Source organism: Erinaceus europaeus, chromosome 7 (genome assembly GCF_950295315.1).
Source record: "Erinaceus europaeus chromosome 7, mEriEur2.1, whole genome shotgun sequence".
NCBI lineage: Eukaryota > Metazoa > Chordata > Mammalia > Eulipotyphla > Erinaceidae > Erinaceus > Erinaceus europaeus.
In genome coordinates, this window is record NC_080168.1 from 114,458,454 (window position 1) to 114,486,169 (window position 27,716).

At 45.9% G+C, this 27,716-nt stretch overlaps 1 protein-coding gene across 1 annotated transcript in view; it reads left to right on the plus strand.

Moving 5' to 3' along the window:
* The window catches only part of FAM186A (family with sequence similarity 186 member A), a 49,917-nt gene that overhangs the window by 6,395 nt on the left and 15,806 nt on the right, over positions 1 to 27,716 (plus strand). Inside the window, exons 2-5 of the mRNA XM_060193533.1 lie at positions 6,886 to 7,102; positions 9,122 to 9,292; positions 15,900 to 19,612; positions 21,803 to 25,134. Of these exons, the coding sequence (XP_060049516.1) occupies positions 6,886 to 7,102; positions 9,122 to 9,292; positions 15,900 to 19,612; positions 21,803 to 25,134 (7,433 nt within the window). The remainder of the gene's footprint in view (positions 1 to 6,885; positions 7,103 to 9,121; positions 9,293 to 15,899; positions 19,613 to 21,802; positions 25,135 to 27,716) is intronic.

Consider the following 27,716-nt stretch of genomic DNA (forward strand, 5'->3'; position numbering starts at 1 on the left):
TTAAGAACATACAAAACTGAATAATAAGAATATAGATCAATTTTTCAAGTATGGGTAAACTATTTTAGCTATCAAAGAAAACACCTAAACTCATGGAAAATCACTAGTCACAGTGAAAATACAAACTAAGTAATACACATGGTGTGGACCGGGCGGTAGTGCAGTGGGTTAAGCTCACATAGCGTGAAGCCCAAGGACCGCGTGAGGATCCCAGTTGGGGCAGGCGCCTCCCCACCTGCAGGGGGATCACTTCGCAAGCGGTGAAGCAGGTCTGCAGGTGTCTAAGCAGGTCTGCAGGTGTCTAAGCAGGTCTGCAGGTGTCTATCCTACTCTTCCCCTCCTCTCTCAATTTCTTTTTGTCCTGTCCAACAACATCAATAACAACAACAGTAATAATAACAATAACAACTACAGCAACAACATGGAAAAAATGGAGGAAAAAGAGAAATACATATGGTATTCATGTGTATTCTCTCTTTTAATTAACTAATTGTGTGATTTATATATTTTGAGAGAAATCGGGGGAGGGGAAGAGAGACACCTGCAGAAGGAGACTAGGGGTTTGAAGTCCTTTGCTCTGCCCCATCCATTTATGCTCAGCTGGGAGCCTCACATTACCACCCAACCTATGAATTTGCTAATATAGTGAACTGCTGTAGTTTATGAATACTAAAGCAACTTCACATTTTTTGAACAAACTCCATTTACTCATGATTTAGTATGTCTTCTTGCTTTGTATTCAGTTCTCAAATTCTTTTTATTTATTTATTTATTTTTTTGCATTTCAGAAATTTTAAACTTTATTCAGGAAAACTGGGAACACCTACATGTTGGAATACATGTGAGGAGAGAGAGAGAGCACTATCTTGTCTGATAAACTGTTAACATCATATTCAGTGGTTGAAAGACTGCCAGATTCAATCCCCAGCATCACCTTATGCTCAAAAATATTTTTAAAATATTTATTTATTCCCTTTGTTGCCCTTGTTGTTTTATTGTTGTAGTTATTCTTATTGTCATCATTGTTGGATAGGACAGAGAGAAATGGAGAGAGGAGAGGAAGACAGAGGGGGGGAGAGAAAGATAGACACCTGCAGACCTACTTCACCGCCTGTGAAGCGACTCCTCTGCAGGTGGGGAGCAGGGGGCTCAAACCATGATCCTTACTCCAGTCCTTGTGCTTTGCACCACCTGTGCTTAACCCGCTGTGCTACCACCGGACTACCTCTCAAATTCTTCTAACAGTTCTTGTGTCTGTGTTTAAAAAGTAAAATGGTGGGGGTTGGGCTGTAGTGCAGCAGGTTAAGCGCAGATGGCACAAAGTGCAAGGGCTGGAGTAAGGATCCTGGCTCCCCACCTGCAGGGGGAATCGCTTCACAAGCAGTGAAGCAGGTCTGCAGGTGTGTTTCTCTTCCCCTTCTTTCTGTATTTCTCTCTGTCCTATCTGGCAACAACAACATCAATAACAACAACAATAATAACCACAGCAATGATAAAAATAAGGGCAACAAAAAAGGAAAATAAGTAAATAAAATATATTTTTTAAAAATTAAAATGGGCTATAGTTTTCTTAAAAGCCTTGTTTTGGCATCAGAGTGCTGCTATCTTTTAGACTTAGGTAAAGTATTCTCTTTAATTTTCTTTAGGAATGTTGAAAATTAGTATATCCTTTTATATATTTAGAAGCCATCAGCATTTGGGTGTTGTGTAGAGAAAGAACCAATGGAATTCTCTAGACTTGAGGTATCATTCATAGGGTTCTTCAGATTGGTTTCTTCTATTATTTATTTATTTATAAAAAGGAAACACTGACAAAACCATAGGATAATAGGGGTACAACTCCACACAGTTCCCACCACCAGAACTCTGTATCCCATCCCCACCATAATTTCTGTCCTTTGACATTATTTGTTTAGCTGTGCCACCGGTTACTTCTGTTCTCCCTGGTCTAAGCTTTTTTTAAAAAATTTCATATAAACATTAAGTACTTTTTTAAAAAATTTATTTCTTTATTGGGGAATTAATGTTTTACATTCAACAGTAAATACAGTAGTTTGTACATGCATAACATTCCCCAGTTTCCCATTTAACAATACAAACCCCACTATGTCATTTACCATCCTTCATGGACCTGTATTCTCCCCACCCACCCACCCCAGAGTCTTTTACTTTGGTTTCACAGTTGAAAGAACATTTTATAGTTTAGAATATTTAAAAGTAATATATATATATATACATATATATACACACACACACAAATATATATATATATATATATATATATTTAAACTTTTTCCCCTTTATTGGGGGAGTAATGTTTTACAGTCACCAGTAATCTTTTTTTTTTTTTTTTTAAACCTGATCACTGATCAATTTTGGCTTATGGTGGTACAGGGGACTGAACCTGGGACTTAGCCTCAGGCATGAGAGTCTCTTTACATAAACATTCTATCTACCCCCACTCTCTATTTCTGTCTTTCTAGGGAAACAGAAAGAAACATTTGGATAGAGACAAAGAGAAATCCAGAGGGAAGGGGAGAGATAGGGAGAGGAGAGAGAGACACCTGTAGCCCTGCTTCACCACTCGTGAAGCTTTCCCCCTGCAGGTTGGGGTTAGGGGTTTGAACTTGGATCCTTGAACATCGTAATGTGAGCACTCAGCTAGGTGCACCACTGCCTGGGCCCTATTAATTTCTTTAAAAGATCATCCCATGGGGTCCAGGTGGTGGCACACCTGGTTAAGCGGACACATTACAGTGCACAAGGATCCAGGTTCAAGCCCCTGGCCCCCACCTGCAGGGGGAAAGCTTCACAAGTTTGAAGCAGGGGTGCAGGTATGTCTCTGTCTCTCCCCCTCTACCATTAGTTTCTCTGTCTCTATCCAATAGTAAATAAATAAAGTATTAACAAATAAAAACATTAAAGAAATATATCTTTTCAGCGTCTGGGTGGTAGCACCCAGACCATACATGTTACAGTGCACAAGGACTGGGGTTCAAGCCCCAGGACCCCACCTACAGAAGGAGAGCTTCACAAGCAGTGATATAGTGCTGCAGGTGTGTATTTTCTACCCCCCTTCCCTCTTAATTTCTGTCTCTATCCAGTAAATAAATAATTTACTTAAAGTAAATAAATACAAGGTGTATTTAAGAATGAAAGAGAGAAGTTGAAAGAGAACCATAGCATCACTCTGGAAAATGTGATGCCTATGCTTGAACTTGGAATCTCATGTTTGTTTGTTTTTTTTCTTGCCTCCAGGGTTATTGCTGAGGCTTGGTGCCTGCACTACGAACCCACTGCTCCTCGAGGCCATTTATCCCATTTTGTTGCTCTTCTATTTTTTTTATTTTTTAAAAATATTTATTTATTTTCCCTTTTGCTGCCTTTTTTTGGTTATTGTAGTTACTGATTGTCATCGTTGTTGGATAGGACAGAGAGAAATGGAGAGAGAAGGGGAAAACAGAGGGGGAGAGAGAAAGATAGACACCTGCAGACCTGCTTCACTGCTTGTGAAGTGACACCACCCCCACCCCTGCAGGTGGGGAGCTGGGTTTGAACCAGGATCATTGCACCAGTCCTTGCACTTTGCTCCAAGTGCATTTAACCCACTGCGCTACCGCCTGGCCCCCTGGTATCTCTCTCATCCTTTTATGTCCAATGTTCTAGCTACTGTGCTACTGTTCTGTTTTCTGTAGTGAGCGCACCAAAATTTCAACTTTTCTTTTTTTTTTTTTTAATATTTCTTTAATTTATTCATGAGAAAAATAGGAGGAGAGATAAAGAACTAGATATTACTCTGATACATGTGCTGCCGGGGATTGAACTCAGGACCTCATGCTTGAGAGTCCAATGCTTTATCCACTGCGCCACCTCCCGGACCATGAAATTTCAACTTTTCCACATCCTCACTTCAACAAATGCCTCTTGTGGCTGGGGAGGTGGCTCAGTGGTGTGAGACAGGACTTGCCTACACCAGTCCCTAAGTCTGACCCCTCAGCACTGCAAACACTAACGTAGTGCTCTGCTTCTCTCCCTCCACCTCTCTCATTAGATAAACTCATTAAATAGGGCTCTGGCAAGACAGCTCACTTGGATAGTGTTTGCCATGTATGCAGCCCATGTTACAGTCTGCCCCCGCCCCCACTGCATTGAAGGAAGCTTTGGCTTTGTGTTCTCTCTCTCTATCCTTCTCTGTCTCTATCGACATTAAATAAATAAATACATTTATTAAATATATACTTGATATCCTCTCTCTCTCTTGCCTCCAAGGTAATCACTGGGGCTCGGTGCCTGCACTATGAATCCACTGCTCCAGGCGGCCATTTTCCCATTGTTGTTTTTGCTTCTTTTCTTTTCTTGCTCAAGCACTGCTCAGTTTTGGTTTATGATGGTGTGGGGATTGAACCTGGGACATGGGAGCCACAGGCATGAAAGTCAGTTTGCATAACCATTATGCTATCTCCCCCACACTGCTGTTTATTTTCTTTTTACTAGTAGTCATTCTAGTGGTGTGAAATATTTCATTGTTTTGGGGGGTTGGGCATTGGTGCACCTGGGTAAGTGCGCATAGTACTAAGTGCAAGGACATGTGCAAGGAGCAGTGTTCAAGCCCCCACTCCCGACATGTAGCAGGGAACAAATGGTGGAACAGGTCTGCAGGCGTCTTTTTCTCTCCCTCTCTATCTCCTCTCCTCTCAATTTCTCTCTGTCCTATGGAATAAAAGGGGAAAAAAAAAAAAAAAAAAGACCACGGGAGTTGTGGCTTCATAGTACTGACACTGAGCTCCAGTGATAACATTTTTTTGCCTCCAGGGTATTGGTGGGGCCTGTACTACGAATCCATGCTCCTAGAGGCCATTTTCCCCATTTTGTTGCTCTTGTTGTGATTGTTGCCATTGCTGCTGTTGGACAGGACAGAGAGAAATAGAGGAGAGGAAGACAGAGAGGGGGAGAGAAAGATAGACACCTGCAGACCTGCCTCACTGCTTGTGAAGTGAGACTCCCCTGCAGGTGGGGAGCCGGGGGCTCGAACCCTGGCCCTTGCACTTTGTGTGTCATGTGCACTTAACCCGTTGTGCTACTGCCCGACTCCCATTATTATTACTATTATTATTATTTTTTTTTTTACCAGAGCACTGTTCAGCTCTGGCTTATGGTGGTGTGGGGGATTGAATCTGGGACTTGAGAGCCTCAGGCATGAAAGTTTCTTTGCCTCCAGACAATAACTAGGATCCACCTGCATATCAGATTTCAGGCTCAGGAGAAAAAAAAAAAAAAAAAACTAGTACAGCCACAGGCCCTTTGGAATATAACTAAAATAGGCCTACTAGCTATCTACAAAATGGAGACCCCCCCCCCCCCCCAACTCTTCATCTGCACTACTCCAGCCTTTAGGTTCATGATTAGTCAACCATTTGTTTGGCTTTTTATGTTAGCTCTCTTTTCAGCCACCAGGTTCCAGATGCTAGCAGGATGTGACCAGACTTCCCTGGACAGACGACCCCACCAATGTGACCTGGAGCTCTGATTCTCCAGAACCCCACCCCACTAGGGGAAGAGAGAGACAGGCTGGGATTATGGATTGACCTGTCAATGCCCATGTTCAGTGGGGAAGCAATTACAGAAGCCAGACCTTCCACCTCCTGCATCCCACAATGACCTTGCGTCCATACTCCCAGAAGGTTAAAGAATAGGGAAGCTATCAGGGGAGGGGATGGGATACAGAGTTCTGGTGGTGGGAATTGTGTGGAGTTGTACCCCTCTTATCCTATGGTTTTGTCAGTGTTTCCTTTTTATAAATGAATAATAAAGAAGAAAGTGTCTTTGCATAATCATTATATTATCTACCCCCCACTTACTTTTTTTTTTATTACTTTTTAAATTTATTCTCTTTTGTTGCCCTTGTTTTTTTATTTTTATTTTTTATTGTTGTTGTTGTTGTTGGACAGGACAGAGAGAAATGGAGAGAGAAGGGGAAGACAGAGAGGGGGAGAGAAAGACACCTGTAGACCTGCTTCACCGCCTGGAAGCGACTCCCCTGCAGGTGGGGATTCGGGGGCTCAAACTGGGATCCTTAAACTGGTCCTTGCGCTTTGTGCCACCTGCGCTTAACCCACAGTGCTACCGTCCTACTCCCACTTATTTATTTTTCTGCCAGCATTTTTGTGGAGGTTTGGTCCTTGCATAATTCCAGCACTGCCACTGGCTTTTTTTTTTTCTTTCTTTAATTTATTTATCTAGGTAGAGACAGAAAAACTGAAAGGGGAGTGGGGAGATGGAAAAGAGAGAGACACCTGCAGCACTGCTTCTTCACTTGTGAAGGTTTCCTCCTGCAGGTGGGAGCTGGGGGTTTGAACCTGGGTTCTTGTGCATTGTAGCATGTGCTCTTAACCAGGTGTGCCACCACTTGGATGGACCCTCTTTTTTCTTCTTTTTGATCGAGGGTGAGAGACAGACAGAGAGAAAAAGATCCACCTGCAGCACAGCTTCACTACTCATGACACTTCCCTTCAGCAGGTGAGCACCTGAGCTCAACCCAGGTCCTTATACAAAGCATCGTGTGGGATGTGAGGGCGGTCTGGCTGCGATATCTGTCACCCCATTGATCGCCAGGGTTGTTTCGGCTGATCTGGCTGGCTAGGCAGGTGTCCCCTTCCTCCCTCACCGCTCCATGTGCGTCCCTCCCGAAGCTGCACGCTCGGTCGAAGAGGACGGCCTTCCCGGAATAGAGACGGACCGGTCTTCGGTCGAGGGTATAGGAGTAGCTGCGCTCCCCTGCTAGAACCTCCAAAGAAGCTCTTGAGGCCCCAAAGCATCGTGTGTACTCTATCAGGTGAACGGCCACGCTGATAAACATGAGTATATCCCCCCTTCTCATCCTTATAGGATATTAATATGAAGATGAGTGATATAATGGACAATGTCCATCGAATAATAACTCGCTATGCTGCTGAAGACATTGCGAGCTCTAAAAGGAAGATCTCTCTTGCAGAACATAAGAAACGGAGAAATAATTTGCTGGAAAAATTAAATATCTGTTCTAATAGTATTGACTTTAAAGAAAAGACTCTTGTCCATATACTGGCCTGGTTGGAAGAGTGGCGTAAGTTTCTAGAAATGATTCATAGGAAAACCAAGAATTTATCAGTTTAAAGAAGAAAAGAGGTGGGGGTAGGTAGCATAATGGTTATGCAAACAGACTCATACCTGAAGCTCCATCAAGTCCCAGGTTCAATCCTTCCACCAGAAGCCAGAGCTGAGAAGTGGTCTGGTAAAAAAAAAAAAAAAAAAAAAAAAAGAGTTGGGCGGTAGCGCAGTGGGTTAAGTGCACGTGGTGCAAAGTGCAAGGACTGGCGTGAGGATCCCGGTTCGAGCCCCCGGCTCTCCATCTGCAGGGGAGTCACTTCACAAGCGGTGAAGCAGGTCTGCAGGTGTCTTTCTCTCCCCCTCTCTGTCTTCCACTCCTATCTCCATTTCTCTCTGTCCTATCCAACAATGACAACATCTACAACAACAATAATAATAATAATAAAAAAACAAGGGCAACAAAAAATAAAGAAAAAAAAAGTTAAGAAGAAGAAGAAGAAGGGGAAGAAGAAGGAGAAAAGAGGTGGTCTGGGAGGTGGCACAGTGGCTAAAGCATTAGACTTGCAAGCCTGAGGTCCTGAGTTCAATCCCTGGTTGCACAGTGCCAGAGTGATGTCTGGTTCTTTCTCTCCTCCTATATTTCTCATTAATAAAGAAATAAAATCTTTGAAAAGAAGAAGAAAAGAGTAAGGGTATTCAGAAGACCATTTTCCTCTTCTCATGAGAACAAAATAAGGGAAACGTAGACGTGCTTGCTTAGTGCCAGCTATTCACGGGGGCAGAAAGCCGCTGTCAATGCCTTCACGCTTCTCGTGCTACTGTGCCTGAACTGGATATTTCCCACCACGATTCAGGCTCTGCTTATGCCTCACTTATACATCTTTTTTTTCTTTTAAGACTTGCTTACTATATCCATTCCCTAGTCCCTTTGCAGTGTCTACTTACAACTCTTCATTCATACTACTGCCTAGTAGCATGTATCATCTGACACGTTATATAATTAGCATTCTTCTTCTTGTCATCATCATGACTTGGCTGCTCCAGGTGTTCTTTTTCAGATAATTAGAGAAGCAGAGGGAGAGAGGTGGGGGGGAGAGGAACCGAGCTCACAAGGCTAAAACATCCTCCAATGAGGTGAAGGCTGGATTTGAACCTGGGTTGTATGCATGGCAAAGAGCGTTTTCCAAGTGAGGTATTTGGTGAGCCTGTAACTAACATTCTTTTTTATATACTTGTCTCCTTTCACTAGAATGTAAGCGCTGTGAAAACAGGGAATCCAGTGCCACAACCTCAGTATCTAGAACCAATATTTGACAGAGGAGACATAGAGTGTGAGGAACCAGGTGGTGGCGCGTGTGGTTAAGCACACACAATATAGTGCACAAGGACCCAGGTTCAAACCCCTGGTCCCCACCTGCAGGGAAATCTTTTTTGAATGGTGAAGTAGTGCTGCAGGTGTCTTTATCCCTTTCTATCTTCCCGTCTCAATAAAAAAAAAAAAAAAAAGGAAATGTGGAAAGGAGGAATTTCACTTAGTTGCAAGAAATCTTATGTAACCAGGTTCATAAAATACTTCATAATTTACCAAAAAAGCTAATTGGGGGCTGAGATCCCTAATATTAAAGCACAAATTCACATTAGATATCTACTTCCCAAGAGTCAAGGACAACTAAACCAAGTAGACAACTTTTGTTGTTACTCGTATTTTCGTATTTGAGACTTATTGTCTAGCCTTCCTTTCACACTTTACAGAAGAATGTCTCAGAATAGCAGTAAGTAGGAGATACCTACATTTCTGTTCTATTTTTCACCAGAGCACTGCTCAGCTCTGGTCTATGGTAATGCTGGGGAATGAACCTGCGACATAGGAGCCTCAGGCATGAAAGTTTTCTTGCATAATCTTTATGCTATCTTCCCAGCCCTCTCTATAGTTTTAATACTGTAATTAATATTGAGTAGTTTGCCATTATTACAAGCCTTTGTGATTACAATTGTCTTTTCTGCCTAAAAATAATATTTTTATACTCTCCTCAAGATGCTACTTTGTCCGAGATGACTGAAGTTGATATTGATGAATGGTACTACTGGTTAACACAAGTAGAGTTTTTACCAGACACATTAAAAAATATTGAAGAAAATGTTGAGTTACTATCTAAAATCACTTCATCTCTGATTGATGAAAAGAAGAGGCAGAAGAAAAAAACAAGTAAGTATACTTTAAGATCTTGGAAATAGATTTGACTTTTTTTTTTTGTCTCCAGAGTTATTGCTGGGGCTTGGTGCCTGCACTATGAATCCACTGCTCCTGGAGGCCGTTTTTTTTCCCTTTTGTTTCCCGTGTTGTTCAACATTGTTGTTATTGCTGTCGTTGTTGTTAGATAGGACAGCGAGAAATGGAGAAAGGAGGGGAAGACAGAGAGGGGAAGAGAAAGACAGACAGACACCTGCAGACCTGCTTCACCGCCTGTGAAAAGACCCCCCTGCAGGCGGGGAGCGGGGAGCTAGAAACTGGATCCTTAGGCCAGTCCTAGCGCTTTGCGCCACGTGCGCTCAATCTGTGCTGCACTACTGCCCGGCCCCCTAGATTTGACTTTTTTTTCTCTCTCTAATGAAACAACTTTACTGAAGTATAATTTATATATCAGGAGATTCACTTATGTTAAGCATACAATTCAATGACTGACTTTTGAGTGAATTGAGAGCATCCAATTTTCAGACATTTTTGCCATTCTCCAAATGCCCTACGCCCATTATAAGCAATCTTTGTGGTCTGGGAGGTGGCGCAGTGGTAAGGTTTTGGACTCTCAAGCATGAGGTCCTAAGTTCGATCCCTGGCAGCACATGTGCCAGAGTGATGTCTGGTTCTTTCTCTCTCCTCCTATCCTTCTCATAAATAAATAAAATCTTTTTTTTAAAAAAAGCAATCTTAAATTCTTTTTCAAAAAAAGTTTTATTTATTTATTTATTTGAAAGATAGGACAGAAAGAACCAGACATCACTCTGGTACATGTGCTGCAAGGCATTGAACTCAGAACCTCAGGCTTCAGAGTCCAGTGCTTTATCCACTGCGCCACCACTACCCCCACCACTCTTCCTTCCTTCCTTCCTTCCTTTCTTTATTTTTTCTTTCTTTCCTTTTTTTCTTTCTCTTTCCTCAAGGGTTATTGCTGGGGATTGGAACTGACACTACCCATCCACTGCTCCTGGTGGCCATTTTTTTTCATTTCTATTGGATAGGACAAAGAGAAATTGAGAGAAGAGGGAGAGACAGAGAGGGAGAGAGACAGAGAGACACCGGCAGACCTGCTTCACTGCTTGTGAAAGTTCTCCCCTGTAGATGGCGAGCTGGATGCTTGTGTGGGTCCTTGTGCCTGGCACTATGCGTGTTTAACAGTGTGCACAACCGCTTGGCTCCAGCAATCTTCACTTCTACCTCTAGCCTTAGATAACCTTTTCTCTCTCTTTCTTCCTTATTCTTCCTTCCTTTCTTTGTCTTTTTCTCTCTTCCTCTTTTCCCTCCTTCCACCCTTTCTTTTTTTCTGCCAGGCTTTCACACCTGTGCAATTATACTGCTCCTGGGGGACGCTCTTCTTTTTTGCAGATAGAGGGTGCGAGTCAGAAAGAGAAAGAGAGCTAAGGAGAGGTACTATACCACAGCTGCACTGCTTGTGAGGCTTCCCAGGTGGTGGTGGTGGGGGGCTCAAGCCAAGTCTTTGTGCATATACGTGTCAAAGTGTGAGCTCTACCAGCTGAATCCACTACTCCCAGAAGCCATTTTTTCCTTTATTTCCCCCCTTTTTATATTTTATTAGATTGGATAGAGAAAAATTGATAGAGGAGGGGGAGGGAAAGAGGAAGAAAGGTAAACACCTGCAGGCTTGCGTCACCAATTATGAAGAGACCCTCCTACAGGTGAGGAATGTTTGATGTAAGCTTTTCCCCTTGTGCGTGGGGGCACACATTTTTCTTCACATTCTGCTTTTTTATGGTGAAAACTGGGCATTTTAGATAATACATTATAGCAACTCTAGTTCTGATTACTCTACAATCTCCAGGGATGTGTGTGTATGTGTGTTTTATTTTCGTTGTCACTGCTCTGGGATTATTTTTTTCAAATACAACGAAACAGAGATATAGGGAAAGACACCACAGCACAGAAGCTTCCTCCAATATGTTGGCCACTGGGCTTGAACCTGGGTCAGTGAACATTATTTGAGTGACCTGCCCCAACCCCCACTTTTTTTTTCCAATCTAAGATTTATTTTTTCTCTCTCTTTTCTTTTCTTTTTCTTTCTTTTTAAAGATTTTATTTATTTATGAGAAAGACAGGAGAGAGAAAGAACTAGACATCACTCTGGCACATGGGTTGCGAGGGATCAAACCTGGCTGGGACCTCTTGCTTGAGAGTCCAAAGCTTTACCACTGCGCCACCACCCAGACTTTTATTTTTAACTCTTTTTTTTTTTTTTTTTTTTTTTTACCAGAGCACTGCTCAGCTCTGGCTTATGGTGGGGCAGAAGATTGAACCTGGGACTTTGGAGCCTCAGGCATGAAAGTCTATTTGCATAACCATTGTGCTATCTACCCCTGCCCTCTTTTTTTAAAAAAATATTTATTTATTCTCTTTTGTTGCCCTTGTTGTTTTATGGTTGTAGTTATTATTGTTGTTATTGATGTCATCATTGTTAGATAGGACAGAGAGAAATGGAGAGAGGAGGGGAAGACAGAGAGGGGGAGAGAAACATAGACACCTGCAGACCTGCTTCACCACTTGTAAAGCAATGCCCCTGCATGTGGGGAGCCGGGGGATCCAACCAGGATCCTTACGACTGTCCTTGCGCTGGGCACCATGTGGGCTTAACCCACTGTGCTACCGCCAGACTCCCTAGAATGCTTTTAAAGGTAGTTTTTATTTATTTTTATTATTGGATAGAGATAGAGAAAAATTGAGGGGGGATGGAGAGATAGAGATAGGGAAAGAGACAGAGAGAGACCTGAAGCCCTGCTTCACCACTTGTGAAGCTTTCCCCCTGCAGGTGGGGACTGGGGGTTTGAACTTGCAGGCACTGTAATATGTGCACATAAACAGGTGCACCACCACCTGGCCTCTCTTCCCTTTTATTATTATTCCTATTAATTTTACCAAAGCATTGCTTAGCTCTGGTTTATGGTGGTGCAGGGGATTGAATCTAGGACTTTGCAGCATCAGGCATAAGACAGACTCTACATAACCACTATCCTATCTACCCTCGCCCTTTTCTTTCTTTTTTTGACCACCAACCAGTGTTGTTTCTGAGGCTCAGCGCTTGCACAGTGACTTTACCACTTCACTGTTATTTTCTTTTTTTTTTCCTATAGAGACAGAAATGGGGAAGAGTTTGAGAGAGGGAGAGAAAGACATTTGTTTACTGCTCCACCACTCATGGAGCTTTCCTTCTCCGGTCTGGGACTGGAATCCTGAGTCCAGGTACTCACCCATGGGGAGTACACTCTACTGTGTGTATCACAACCCAGCTTCTAGTAAGCTCTTTTGCTGGACCTCTTTTTGGTTTCTTTCTTTCTTTCTTTCTTTCTTTCTTTCTTTCTTTCTTTCTTTCTTCCTTCCTTTTTTTTTTTTTTTTTTTTTTAATATTTTACTTATTTATGAGAAAGATAGGAGGAGAGAGAAAGAACCAGACATCACTCTGGCACATGTGCTGCTGGGGATCGAACTCCGGACCTCATATTTGAGAGTCCAAAACTTTACTACTGCGCCACCTTCCGGGCCACCTCTCTTTCTTTCTTAACCAAAGGACTGTTCAGTGCTGGCTTATGGTGGTGAGGGATTGAACCTGGGACTTTGGAGCTTCAGGCATGAGAGTCTCTTTGCATAACCATTATGCTGTCTACCCTCTGCCCTTGTTTTTTTTTTTTTTTTACTCCATTTTGTTGCCCTTGTTGTTTTATTGTTGTAGTAGTTATTATTGTTGTTGTTGGATAGGACAGAGAGAAATGGAGAGAGAAGGGGAAGACAGGAGGAGAGAATGATAGACCTGCTGTTAGCCGCTTGTGAAGTGACTCCCCTACAGGTGGGAAGCCAGGAGCTTGAACCAGGATCTTTACACTGGTTCTTGCATTTCGCACCACCTGTGCTTAACCCGCGCTACCACCAGACTCCCCCTTGGTTGATTTGTTTAGTGACTTGCCTAGATGAAATCTGTCTCCTCCCACATTGTGCTGTCACTAGCCTCTCTGCTACATCTTTATCATCATTTTTGCCTCCTCCTCCTTTTTCTTTTAAAAATATGTTTTTTGGAGGACTGGGCGGTAGTGTAGCGGGTTAAGTGCACATGGCTTTAAAGCACAAGGACCGGCATAAAGATCCCGGTTCTAGCCCTCGGCTCCCCGCCTGCAGGGGCGGTTGCTCCACAAGTGGTGAAGCAGGTCTGCAGGTGTTTCTCTATCCCCCTTTCTCAATTTCTCTCTGTCCTGTACAACAGCAGCAGCAATGACAACAATAATAATAACAATAAACAACAAGGGCAACAAAAGGAAAAAATGGCCTCCAGGAGTACTGGATTCGTAGTGCAGGCACCGAGCCCCAGCAATCACCCTGGAGGCAAATATACATACATATCTGTTTTTAAATTTTATCTGAATTTTCAGTGGTCACTTTGGCTTAGGATAGCTTAGTCAATCATTGATTGATCCAGTAAACCTGTTTAACTCTTTGCTATTCAACTTATATATGAGTTAAGAAAGTACTATTTTGGACAGTGTCCTCCCTAGGGGCATTTTTTTAAATTTCTTTATTGGAATATTAATGTTTTACATTCGACAGTAAATACAATAGTGTGTACATGCATAACATTTCTCAGTTTTCCACATAACAATACAACCCCCTTTAGGTCCTCTGTCATCCTTCTTGGACCTGTACTCTTCCCCCCCCCCCCCAACCCGACCCACCTCAGAGTCTTTTACTTTGCTGCGATATAGGGGCATTTTTTTTCCTCCTTGTTAAACATAGTCTCTCCTTCACCCTCACCCCCATTACAGCAGTGTAGCTGTTGATTCTCACGACTCACCTCTCTCTGGCGGAGCTACCAGGCTATGGATTTGGGGACTTGGACCAGGAAAAAGCATCACAGGGTTTCACTTACATTACTGAGCTTCGGTGATTGTTCTTGAATAAATGTTTCTTAATTTGTGTATATATATATATATATATATATATATATATATATATATGCCTTTGATCAATTTTTAAGTAAGTAAAAGAGGAATTGAGAGGGAAGGGGAAGACAGAGGGAGAGAGACAGACACCTGCAGCCCTGCTCCACCGCTCGCAAATTTTCCTCTTTGCAGGTGGCTACTAGGGACTTGAACCTGCAACCTTGCACACTGCAACGTGTGCACTTAACCAGGTGTGCCACCGCCTGATCCCCCCTAAAATTTTTTTGGGGGTTGGTTTAAAAAAGTGTTTATGGGGGCCAGGCGGTGATGCACCATGTTAATCGCACATAGCACAAAGCACAAGGACAGGCACAAGGGTCCCCTGGCTCCCCACCTGCAGGAGAGTTGCTTCACAAGTGTTGAAGCAGGTCTGCAGGTAACTATCTTTCTCTCCCCTTCTCTCTCTTCCCCTCCTCTCTCAATTTCTCTCTGTCCTATCCAACAACAACAATAGCAACAATAACAATAGCAGCAACAACAATGGGAAAGAAAAAAAAGGTCTCCAGGAGCAATGAATTTGTAGTGCAGGCACTGAGCCCCGGCAATAATCCTGGAGGCAAAATAAATAAATAAATAAAAGTATTAATGAAAGAGAGAGGTGGAGCAAGAAAGAGAGATAGAGAACCTGAGCATCAGTCTGGCTCACTCGATGCCAGGGACCCAACTCTGTACCTCATGCTTGAAAGTCCAACAATCCATCCACTGTACCCTTTCCCAGGCTATGGGGGGGTGGGGTGTTCATCATCCTATTTTTTTTGTGGGGGGCAGAAATTGCTGTATTTTCCATTGATCATTGTTGAAATCCTTTCAAATACTGACTTCTTTTGTGTCAGGAAGGATCTTGTGCATGTGCAATTTATATGTTCTCCCAGATGAACTTCTTGCATTCTTTTTATTTCAGATAGAGAGACAGAGAGAAAAAGAGGGAGAAACAGAGAGGGAGAAACACTATAGGAACAGAACATCCACCAGTGCCATGGTACCCGTGGAGCATGTATGTGGCAATGGCAATGCATACAGTCCGCCACACAAGTCATTCCTTGAGTCTTAAAAAAATGTATGTATTTGTTTATTTAGTGACACACACACAGAGAGGTAGAGAGACCAGTGCTGTTTTGGAATCAAAGCCCAGGCTTCATGCATGTACTGCACCTGCTGTGCAACCTCCCAGCTGCTAAATATAGTCGCTCTCACTTAGTATAATAGCTCAACCACTGCTTATTGCTGGGGCTCAGTGCCACTCAGTTAAATCACTGCTCCTGAAGCCATTTTACTTATTTACTTATTTTTGGGATAGGACAAGAAATTGAGAGTGGGTGGAGAAATGGGAGGGGGGTAGACACCTGCAGACCTGCTTCAATACTTGTGAAGTGACCCCCCCTGCAGGTGGGGAGTTCAGGGCTTGAACCGAGATCCTTGTGCGGGTCCCTGTGCTTCATCCTATGTGCACTTAACCCAGTATACTACTGCCTGGCCCCCTTCTGATGAGTCTTTAATTTAGGCTCATGTCTCTAAGGCTTAAGCGTAGATATCACACAACACAAAAGAAGAAACACAACCTCATTTTGTTATGTGTCATGGCTTTGATTCTTTCTTTCCAGCTATCAGAGGTACTCTCTGGAAACCTTGGAAAGAGAGAGCTGTAAAACGACCTGCCACAGTCCATGCTTTAAAACCAGATCAGATGATTAGTGATGAACTTGTAACAAGAACAAAGGTTTCAGAAATCCAAGATATGCTCCAGGAACTCATAGGCACTGGAGCATTCAGCAAATTGGAAAACAGTGCTATTAAATATATATCATCGACATTATTCAATTTTTTAAAAGCTGTTAATATGCTAAATGAAGAAGTGAAAATTGCTGCTCTCCAAATTGCCAACTTGAAAGCAAGTGAAATGAATAAGAGAGAAAGGGAGTTATCTTTGAGGACAATACATGATCTTAGTGAAAAAAATGACGTACTTGAGCATAAACTTCAAGATATGGAGGACAAATATGAAAAGCTTCTGCAATCCAAAAGTATAGACTCCCAAGCAAGATATGAACAACTTATGCAGTCCTTAGATATAAGACGCCAGGTGTCATCCGTATCAACTGTGAAACTGTCATCTGAGATTTCTCCAAGGTCATCTGTGGCCATTTTCAAAACAGATGCAGAAGGCAATGTAGAGAATATTTTGGAGAAAAAATCTGAAGCTACTACAGACTTGCCCCAAAGTAATGAGACCAAAGTCTCAGGGGTCAAGAAGGACTCAGTTACTGCTGAGCAAAGTGCTTTATTTGAAAAAAGGCTGAGAAAACCTTTGCAAGATAGCAAGGAAATTATCATTGAAGAAGTATTACCAAAGAAAGAAGAGACTGATATAGTTCTGAAATCAAGGTCCTCAAAAAGTTCACGTGTATCTGACATCTCTAGATCAAGTCTGATTGATGAAAAGAAAAAAGAATCAAGATTAAGCGCTTATATAAAATCAAAAGGTCTTGTATCTGCTGATGTTGGCACAAAGAGCTCAGATCGCAGGAGTGAAATAGATGATCTATTGGGACAACTCAGGAAGGCGGCTAAGTTTGAATATCCATCTGGTAAAAGCCAGTTACCTCCAGAGAGTAAACAGGAACTCCCCTCTGAGGCAGAAAAGAGTAAAGAGAAGAAATCTGAGGCGACAAGTCAAGCAGTCTCACCCGGACCACCCCAGGATTCTCAACATGAGAAAGTGAAAACAAAAGTAAAGAAACAATCACTCTCTAGAGAAAAACCCACAACTAAAGAAGGAAAAGATGAGGAGAAGGAACCATTGATTTCTACCAAGAAAGCCAAGTCTCGTGAAGTTAAAATGCGATCGAGGCAATCTGGAGAGGCTGCAGAACCTGCCAGCCTTCGTGGAAGTTTAGACAGCAAAAGTGAAAAGAGTAGCTTACAGGACTTTCAGAAAGCCATAGTGGCTTTTCTAACTGAGAAATTTAGTGGCATAGAAAAAAAGTCTCTGGATAGAAAATCTTTACCAACAGAGGAAATAATACTAAAGGGAACAGAAGGTGAGACTATTGGAATCATCAAAGAAACAATAGAGGAATATTTACAAAAAGTGGCTAACACTGTTACAGAAGTCTTGAGAGAATACAGAGACTTAAAAAAGGAAGCACAAAGGATAGACAGCAAGGAAGCCCCACTTACACCGGAACAGGATTTGCAGAAGTCAACTAGTCTAGTGCCTGAAATTAGCACCTTACTCTCATCTCATAGCACAGACCCACTGATTGCCAATTTAGTACAGGCGATTGTCACTGAACTAGAAAGTGAAAAAGATGTTCCACAAGCCAAGGTTTCAGTCCCCTCAGGAGTAAGAAGAGACCACAAGGAAAGGAAGAAATGGCAGGAGGGACATTTGCAAGAGGGTCAAGGGAAAAAATCCCAGTTGCAAGGAGAGAAGGACCTTGTAGAAAGAATCGATGAGGAGGAAGAGGCTTGGTATCAGCCAGAGGGAAAACGGGGACGACAGAAGCAGAAACAACTGCAGGAAGAAGAGATGTGGAAGGGACAGCAAAGGCAGAGAACACAAAGGCCGATGGAGCAAAGTGAGAAGCCAAAGCAAAGTGATGAGGAGGAGGAATATCAGAAGCCAAAACATCGAGTAAAAGCCAGAAAGCAAAAAAAGAAAGAACTAGAGGAGAAAGGACAGAAGGCAACAGAGGAAGAAGCAGAGTTTCTGGAGATGGAAGACAGCTGGGAGGAAGAGGAAGAAAAACAGGAGTCACAGAGAAAGGTAGATGATCAGGAAAGGCAGGGGAAGGAAGAAGCAGCAGTAACGGATCTAATGAAGGCTGAAGAGAAAATTTACGAAGAACCACGGCATGCAGAGGTTCAGATATCAATGGCAATGTCTCAAAAGTGGAAGAAAGTATTGAAAGACTTCTTCCGGCTATATGAAAGAGAATTGTCCCGTGCACATTTCAAGACAGCAAAGATACTTGATGATGAAACACACTTTATACCAAGCACTTCTACTGCTTCCACTGAAATGACTGCATCAGGGGCATTTCATATTTCTGGACAGTCTCCAAGAAAATCCATCACTTTCACCCCTGAGCAAGCCCAGGCTCAGATCACCTTAACCCCTGAGCAGGCCCGGACTCAGGAGATGATCATCACCCGTGAGCAGGCCCAGGCCTTAGGGATCCCTCTAACCCCTGAGCAGACCCAAGCACAGGGTGTCCCCTTCACGCCTAAGCAGGCTCTGGGGATCACCCTCACCCCTGAGCAAGCTCAGGCTTTGGGGATCACCTTCACCCCTCAACAGATCAAGTCACAAGGGATCACCCTCACCCCTGAACAGGCCCAGGCTCTGGGGACCACTCTCACTCCTGAGCAGGCCCAGGATCTGGAGATTACACTGACAGCTCAACAGACTAAGGCAGAAGGGATCACCCTCACTCCTGAGCAGGCCCAGGCCATGGGGATCACCCTCACCCCTGAGCAGGCCCAGTCACAGCAGATAACACTCACTCCTGAGCAGGCCCAGGATCTGGGGATCACTCTCACTCCTGAGCAGGCCCAGGATCTGGGGATCACGCTCATCCCTGAGCAGGCAAAGGCACAGGGGATCACCCTCACTCCTGAGCAGGTCCAGGCCCTGGGAATAACCCTCACCCCTCAACAGACTAAGGCACAGGGGATCACCCTCACCCCTGAGGAGGCACAGGCTCTGGGGATCACCCTCACCCCTCAACAGATCAAGGCACAGAGCATCACCCTCACCCCAGCGCAGGCCCAGGCTCTGGGGATCACCCTCAGCCCTCAACAGAGTAAGGCAAAGGGGATCACCCTGACCCCTCAACAGACTCAGGCACAGAGCATCACCCTCACCCCTGAGCAGGCCCAGGATCTGGGGATCACCCTGACCCCTCAACAGACTAAGGCAAAGAGCATCACCCTCACCCCTGAGCAGGCCCAGGCTCTGGGGATCACCCTGACCCCTCAACAGACTAAGGCACAGAGCATCACCCTCACTCCTGAGCAGGCCCAGGCTCTGGGGATCACCCTGACTCCTCAACAGACTAAGGCCCAGGGGATCACCCTCACACCTGAGCAGGCTAGGACTCTAGGGATCACCCTTACCCCTGAGCAGGTCCAGGCTCTGGGGATCACCATCACCCCTCAACAGACTAAGGCAGAGAGTATCACCATCACTCCCGAGCAGGCACAGGCTCTGGGGATCACCCTTACCCCTGAGCAAGCCCAGGCACAGTGGATCACCCTCACCCCTGAGCAGGCCCAGACTCTGGGGATCACTCTCACTCCTGAGCAGGCCCAGGCTCTGGGGATCACTCTCACTGCTCAAGAGACTAAGGAAGAGGTGACCATGCTTACCCCTGAGCAGGCCCAGGCTCTGGGGATCAGTCTCACCCCTCAACAGACTCAGGCAGAGGGGATTACCCTCACCGTTGAGCAGGCTCAGGCTCTGGGAATCATTCTTACCCCTCAACAGACTATGGCACAAAGGATCACCCTCACTCCTGAGCAAGCCCAGGCTCTGGGGACCATGCTTACCCCTGAGCAGGCCCAGGCTCTGGGGATCACTCTTCTATCTGGACAGACTATGGCACAGAGGATCACCCTCACCCCTGAGCAGGCCCAATCTCTGGGGACCATGCTCACCCCTGAGCAGGCCCAGGCTCTAGGGATAACCTTCACTCCTCAACAGCTTATGGCACAGAGGATCACCCTCACTCCTGAGCAGGCCCAATCTCTGGGGACCATGCTCACCCCTGAGCAGGCCCAGGCTCTAGGAATAGCCCTCACCCCTCAACAGACTATGGCACAGAGGATCACCCTCACTCCTGAGCAGGCCCAATCGCTGGGGACCATGCTCACCCCTGAGCAGGCTCAGGCTCTGGGGACCATGCTGACCCCTGAGCAGGCCCAGGCTCTAGGGATAGCTCTCACCCCTCAACAGACTATGGCACAGAGGATCTCCCTCACCCCTGAGCAGGCTCAGGCTCTGGGGGCCATGCTCACCCCTGAGCAGGTCCAGGCTTTGGGGATCACGCTTACTAAGGCACAGAGGATCACCCTCACTCCTGAGCAAGCCCAGGCTCTGGGGACCATGCTCACCTCTGAGCAGGCCCAGGCTTTAGGGATCACTCTTATCTCTCAACGGACTAAAGCACAGGGGATCACTCTCACTCCTGAGCAGGCCGAGGCTCTGGGAATCAGCCTCACCTCTGAGCAGGTCCAGGCACAGGAGATTACCTTCCCCTCTGAGCAGACCCAGGAACTAGGGATCAGTTTCCCCAGAGTGCAGCCTCAGGCACAGACATTCATTACTTCTCAGGAGCTTCAGACATTAGGAAGTATCCTGATCCCTAAGATGCCTCAGGATCTGGAAGTAACTCATAAACCTCAGCTGGCACAGACATTGAGGGCCCCTCTTATTCCTGAACAGCAGGCCCAAATACCAAAGGCCTCTGCCACATTGGAACAAGAAAAAGCAGTAAGAATCCCAACTACCCCTGAGCCAGCTGAAACCACTATGACACATGGAGTCCCTGTTAGCCAAGAGCAAGTTCAGGAACAGGAGATCATGCCTACTCTTGAGGTCAAGTCATCGGGGATCACTCTCACCCCTGAGCAAGGTCTGGCACAGGAGATCACTCTCACTTCAGAGCAGGCTGAGACACCAAGGATGTCCTTCATAACTCAACAAGCACAGGTAGAAGGAACTGCCCTCATACCTGAGCAGTACCAGACTCTGGGGATCATCCTCACCCCTCAACAGGCTCAGAAAAAGGGGAGCTCCCCCACCCCTCAGTGGGCTCACAGAAAGGGGACCTCCCTCACCCCTCAGTGGGCTCAGACAAAGGGGATCACTGTTACCCATGAGAGGTTCTCAGCATTGGGGATAAGTCTCCTCCCTCAACAGACCCAAACAAAGAGGATCACTCTCACCCCTGAGCAGGCCCAGGTCCAGGGGATCACACTGACCCCTCAACAGACTAAGGCACAGAGCATCACCCTCACTCCTGAGCAGGCCCAGGCTCTGGGGACCACCCTCACCCCTCAACAGACTAAGACACAGGGGATTATCCTCACTCCTGAGCAGGCCCAGGCTCTGGGGACCACCCTCACCCCTCAACAGACTAAGACACAGGGGATTATCCTCACTCCTGAGAAGGCTCAGGCTCTGGGGATCACCCTCACCCCTCAACAGATCAAGGCACAGGGGATCACCCTTACTCATGAGCAGGCCAAGGATCTAGGGATCACCCTCACTCCTGAGCAAGACCAGGCTCTGGGGGTCACATTCACCCCACAACAGACTAAGGCACTGGGGATCACCCTCACTCCTGAGCAGGCCAAGGTTCTGGGGATCACCCTCACCCCTCAACAGATCAAGGCACAGGGCATCACCCTCACTCCTGAGCAGGCCCAGACTCTGGGGATCACTCTCATTCCTGAGCAGGCCAAGGCTCTGGGGATCACCCTGACCTCTCAACAGACTAAGGCACAGGGAATCACACTTACCCCTGAGCAAGCCCAGGCTCTGGGGATAACCCTCACCCCTCAACAGATTAAGGCACAGTGCATCACCCTCACCCCTGAGCAGGCCCAGTTTCTGGGGATTACCCTCACTCCTAAGCAGGCCAAGGCTCTGGGGATCAGCCTGACCCCTCAACAGACTAAGGCACAGGGGATCACCCTCACTCCTGAGCAGGCCCAGGATCTGGGGATCACCCTCACCCCTCAACAGATCAAGGCACAGGGCATCACCCTCACCCCTGAGCAGGCCCAGGCTCTAGGGATCACCCTCACTCCTGAGCAGGCCCAGGCTCTGGGGATCACCCTCACCCCTCAACAGACGAAGGCACAGAGTATCACCCTCACTCCTGAACAGGCCCAGGCTCTGGGGATCACCCTCACCCCTCAACAGATTAAGGCACAGGGCATCACCCTCACCCATGAGCAGGCCCAGGCTCTAGGGATCACCCTCACCCCTGAGCAGACCCAGGCTCTGGGAATCACTCTTACCCCTCAACAGACTAAGGCACAGGGGATCACCCTCACCCCTGAGCAGGCCCAGGATCTGGGGATCACCCTCACCCCTCAACAGATCAAGGCACAGGGCATCACCCTCACCCCTGAGCAGGCCCAAGCTTTAGGGATCACCCTCACTCCTGAGCAGACCCAGGCTCTTGGGATCACCCTGACCCCTCAACAGACACAGGGGATCACCCTCACTCCTGAGCAGGCCAAGGTTCTAGGGATCACCCTCACCCCTCAACAGATCAAGGCACAGGGCATCACCCTGACCCTTGAGCAGGCCCGGACTCTGGGGATCATCCTCACTCCTGAGCAGGCCCAGACTCTGGGGATCACCCTGACCCCTCAACAGACTAAGGCACAGGGGATCACCCTCACTCCTGAGCAGGCCCAGGATCTGGGGATCACCCTCAACCCTCAACAGATCAAGGCACAGGGGATCACCCTCACCCCTGAGCAGGCCCAGGATCTGGGGATCACCCTCACCCCAGCGCAGGCCCAGGCTCTGGGGATCACCCTAACCCCTCAACAGACTAATATCACCCTCACTCCTGAGCAGGCCCATGATCTGGGGATCACCCTCACCCCTCAACAGATCAAGGCACAGGGCATCATCCTCACCCCTGAGCAGGCCCAGGCTCTGGGGATCACCCTCACCCCTGAGCAGGCCCAAGCTCTGGGGATCACCCTGACCCCTCAACAGACTAAGGCACAGGGGATCACCCTCACTCCTGAGCAGGCCCAGGATCTGGGGATCACCCTCAACCCTCAACAGATCAAGGCACAGGGCATCACCCTCACCCCTGAGCAGGCCCAGGCTCTGGGGATCACCCTCACCCCAGCGCAGGCCCAGGCTCTGGGGATCACCCTAACCCCTCAACAGACTAATATCACCCTCACTCCTGAGCAGGCCCATGATCTGGGGATCACCCTCACCCCTCAACAGATCAAGGCACAGGGCATCATCCTCACCCCTGAGCAGGCCCAGGCTCTGGGGATCACCCTCACCCCTGAGCAGGCCCAAGCTCTGGGGATCACCCTCACCCCTCAACAGACTATGGCACAGGGGATCACCCTCACTCCTGAGCAAGCCCAGGCTCTGGGGATCACCCTCACCCCTCAACAGACCAAGGCACATGGGATCACCCTCACCCCTGAACAGGCCCAGGCTCTGGGGATCACCCTCACCCTGGAGCAAGCCCAGGCTCTGGGGGTCCCTCAACAGACCCAGGTAAAGGAGATCACCCTTACTCCTGAGCAGGTTCTGAATCTGGGGATTGCCCTAACCCCTCAACAGATGAAGGCACATAGGATCACCCTCACCCCTGAGCAGGCCCAGGCTCTGGGGATCACCCTCACCCCTGAGCAGGCCCAGGCTCTGGGGATCACCCTCACCCCTCAAGAGACCCAAGTTTTATATCGCCCATCTACCTCTTTTACAGCCCCAGTTTTAGAATACCCCCTCAGATCTGAAGTATTTCATCCTCCAGAAGTTCCCCTGGCCTCAGAACTGGCCCCACCTGTGGGAATTAAACTCATGACTGAGCAGGACCTAAAATTAAGAGGTCTTCTCATTACTGAGCAGTTCTCATTACCACTGCAAGAATCAAGACTTTCTCCTCCCAGTAGGAAATCTACAGCAAGACCTAGCCAGCGACGGACACCATCTACTGCTACTGCTGAGAAGCCTCCTGTGTGTGAAGCCTCTGCTGCTCCTTTGCAGATATCAGGCATATACCAAGACTCCTTTGTCCCCAGGAAATCACAGGAAATGAGGATTCCTCCTGACCCTGGGCAGGTCCTGGCACCGCAGACAACTACTTCCTCTGGACAGGCCCAGGATAGACATTTTCCCATTTCTAGAAAGCCCTCAATACCTGGTACTGCTCTCACTACAAGACAGTCCTTGGTTCCTGAGGCTCCTTCCATTCCTGAGGTGCTCCCCAAATCTGCACCCTTTACGATCTCTGAGCAGCCATCCCAGCCTGCTACCGTCCCCAGACAACCTCCTCACTGGCAAGTTCCTCTTCCCCTTGAACAGCAACAGGCACCAGGTATCTTCCCTGAGCAGACTGTCCCACCGTGGGTGCCTTCTGCCCCATCCTCTGGGAAGCCCCAGAAAGAACCGGACTCATATTTCTTTAAGAAAAGTAAAGAATTGGCTGTTTCTCCTCTGAAATCGAAATTTCCATCTGTCCTTCCTAGTGTTCCAGCTTTCCAGGCATCTCAAGCCCCTTTTACCACCAGGAAGCTCCCCATGCCAGAGGCCTCTGACACTTACGAAGAAATCCCAGGGCTCCGTGACTCTATTACCATACAGCCATTTAGAGCATCTCAGGCCCACCTTGCCAAATACAGGACACCAGCACCACCAACTCCTTATGAGGATGAGGGAGCCCTCCCACCTCTCGTGAAGCCTGTATCATCACTACCTTCTGTTTCTGAACCCCAAGAATCACCAATTTTACCTTTTGAATTGGGCCCCAAGCCCCAATTACCTCCTCTAGACAAATCCTGGATACTGCCTTCAGTTGCAGTTACTAAGAAAACCAAGAGGACGGTGGCCTCACCCCCTTTCCAAGAGCTCCAAGAGCAAGAGCAGAGATATTTTGTTGATGTGGAAGGTCAGAGAAGAAATCTGAGACTCTTAAATCTGGCCACAAAAATTTCTGGACTCCCTTTACCACTGTATCTAATGACTAGGAATCTCATCATTGAGACGCTTCACGCCGACACAGTTGGACTTGGATACCTGTTCCGCAAGTACATTGCCTTTAGGCTGATCCAGCGTGCAAGGTAGTGTCTGCTATTGTGTTCAGCTTCCAAATTTAGTCCTGATTTTCTGCTATTTCCCCCTCCTTGCCCTATATTTCGTATCTGTCAAATTAGATGTTCTAAAAAGATTCTCTGTGGGATGGAAATCTATTTAACATAGCAAAAGGAGAGAGGGCAGATGGTGATACACCTAGCGGAGAACATATACATAGAACCTGGGTTCCAGCCCCTAATCTCCACCTGTGTGTGTGTGTGTGGGGTTCACAAGTGGTGGAGCAAGACTGCAAGTCTCTCTCTCTCCTTAGTTCCTCCTCTTCCTTGTTCTGTCTCTAGAAAAAAAAAAGATTTTAAGGGCCAGGTGGTAGCGCACCCGGTTAAGTGCGCATTGTACTAAGTGCAAGGACCCACTCAAGGATGCAGGCTCGAGCCCCTGGCTCCCCACCTGTAGGGAGGGATACTTCACAAGCAGGTCTGCAGGTCTCTTTATCTATCTCCCCCACCCCTTTCAATTTCTGTCTTATCCAATACAATAAAGTGATAAAAATGGCCGCCAGGAGCAGTAGATTTGTAGTACTAGCACCAAGCCCCAGTAATAACCCACTTTTTAAAAAAATGGGCAAATAACTTCCTTTTTTAAAAAAATTATTAATGAAAAATATAGGAAGAGAGAGTGAAAGAACCAGACATCACTCTGGTACATGTGTTGCCGGGTATTGAACTCGGGACCTCATGATTGAGAGTCCAGTGCTCTACCCATTGAGCCACCTCCCAGATCACTTTTTTTTTTTTTTTTTTTTTACACGAGAGCACTGTTTAGCTCTGGTTTATGGTGGTACAGGGGGATTGAACCTGGGACATTGGAGCCTCAGGCATGACAGTCTCTTTGCAGAACCATTATGCTATCTACCCTCCACCTGCAATAACCCTAGAGAGGGAAAAGATTTTAAGGAGTTCTGTGTGTTTTAGGAAATAAGGAATGTATATGTATAACATGGTCTACTTCATCCACTGCTACGTCGAGCAGAGATACTATGGTGTCTTTTATAGACTAGAATTGATCTCTGAAACATCTACTTCAGAAATGTAGAGATACTTGCCAGTAAACACTGAAGTTTTTCATCATTTTGGGTTCATCAGAAGATATATGGTTCTTAACACAGTAGATAACAAGTTATGTAAAAGTGCTTCCATGGCAACTTTGATGCCAGAGTGATCTGGAGGACTGTGGTTTTTTGTTTGTTTGTTTGCTTTTTTTCTTTTACTTATTTATTTATTTTGGATAGAGAGAGAGAAATAGACACCTACAACATTGTTTCACCACTTGTGAAGCTTTCCCCTTACAGGTGGGGACCAAGGACTTGAACCTGGGTCCTTGTGCACTGTAATGTGTGCTCTCAACCAAGTGTGCTACCACCTGGCCCTGATTTTTTTTTTTTAATTATTGCAAAAATTTAAAAATAGTTCAGGGGAAATGATAATTGACATCAGATCCTTTTTTTTTTTTTGACTTCAGATCCTTTGTATTTGTGTTTAAGGCTACCAATCTATCGCTTTGGGGAAAACAAAAACAAAAACCAACTTCAATCTATAATTACAAGAAGTCAAAGCTCTAACAAAGGGTTATCACTAACTATAGGAGCAATCTATGCCATTTATTTAAAAATATTTATTGAATGCTTAAGATATTTTTGAGTGTTAACTCCCAGGTGAAAATATAGAATTAAAAAAGATAAATAAGTCATAACCTTATCTTAGAAGGACCCAAACTCTACTCAGAGAGATAGCTATCCAGATGACTACCTGCTATCATGGGGAAAAAGGATGGTGGCTTGTGCCCAATGTTTACAGAGGAGGGCTGAGGAGAAGGAAGCATTCGGTAAAGCTTTAGGCATCTCCAAGAGCTAGCAAAAGTAACAGAAAGCCGAGAGCCTTGCAGAGCAAGAAAGGGGTGTGCTTGTGTATGGACTACTTTGTTGCTGGTAGAACACAAAGAATAAGCACATTATGGTGAGAGAAAATATCGGAAAAATAGGTCATATCAAAGAATTCTAAGCAGCATACTAAGCAACTCATTTTTCTTTTCCACCAGGTTATCTCTGGGGCACTATGAATTTGCTGCTCCTGGCGGCCATTTTTTCCATTATATTGGGTAGGACAGAGAGAAATTGAGAGAGGAGGGAAGACAGAGAAGGAAAAAGATAGACACTTGCAGATCTACTTCACTGTTTGTAAAATAATTGAGGTGTTTTTTTTTTTTCCTCTTTAATGTGTTGCCAGGGGAATGAACCCAGGGCCTCATACATGAAAGATACCATCAAACTGACTTCCAGCCCAGGTTTTTTTTTATACTTATTTATAAGATAAAAATATCTACAAGACTACAGGATAAGAGGGGTACAATTCACACAGTCCCCACCACCAGAGGTCAATATCCCATCCCCTCCATTGGGAGCTTTCTTATTCTTTTTTTTTTTTTTTTTTAAATATTTCTTTTATTTATTCCCTTTTGTTGCCCTTGTTTTTTTTTGTTGTAGTTATTGTTGTTGTTGGATAGGACACAGAGAAATGGAGAGAGGAGGGGAAGACAGAGAGGGGGAGAGAAA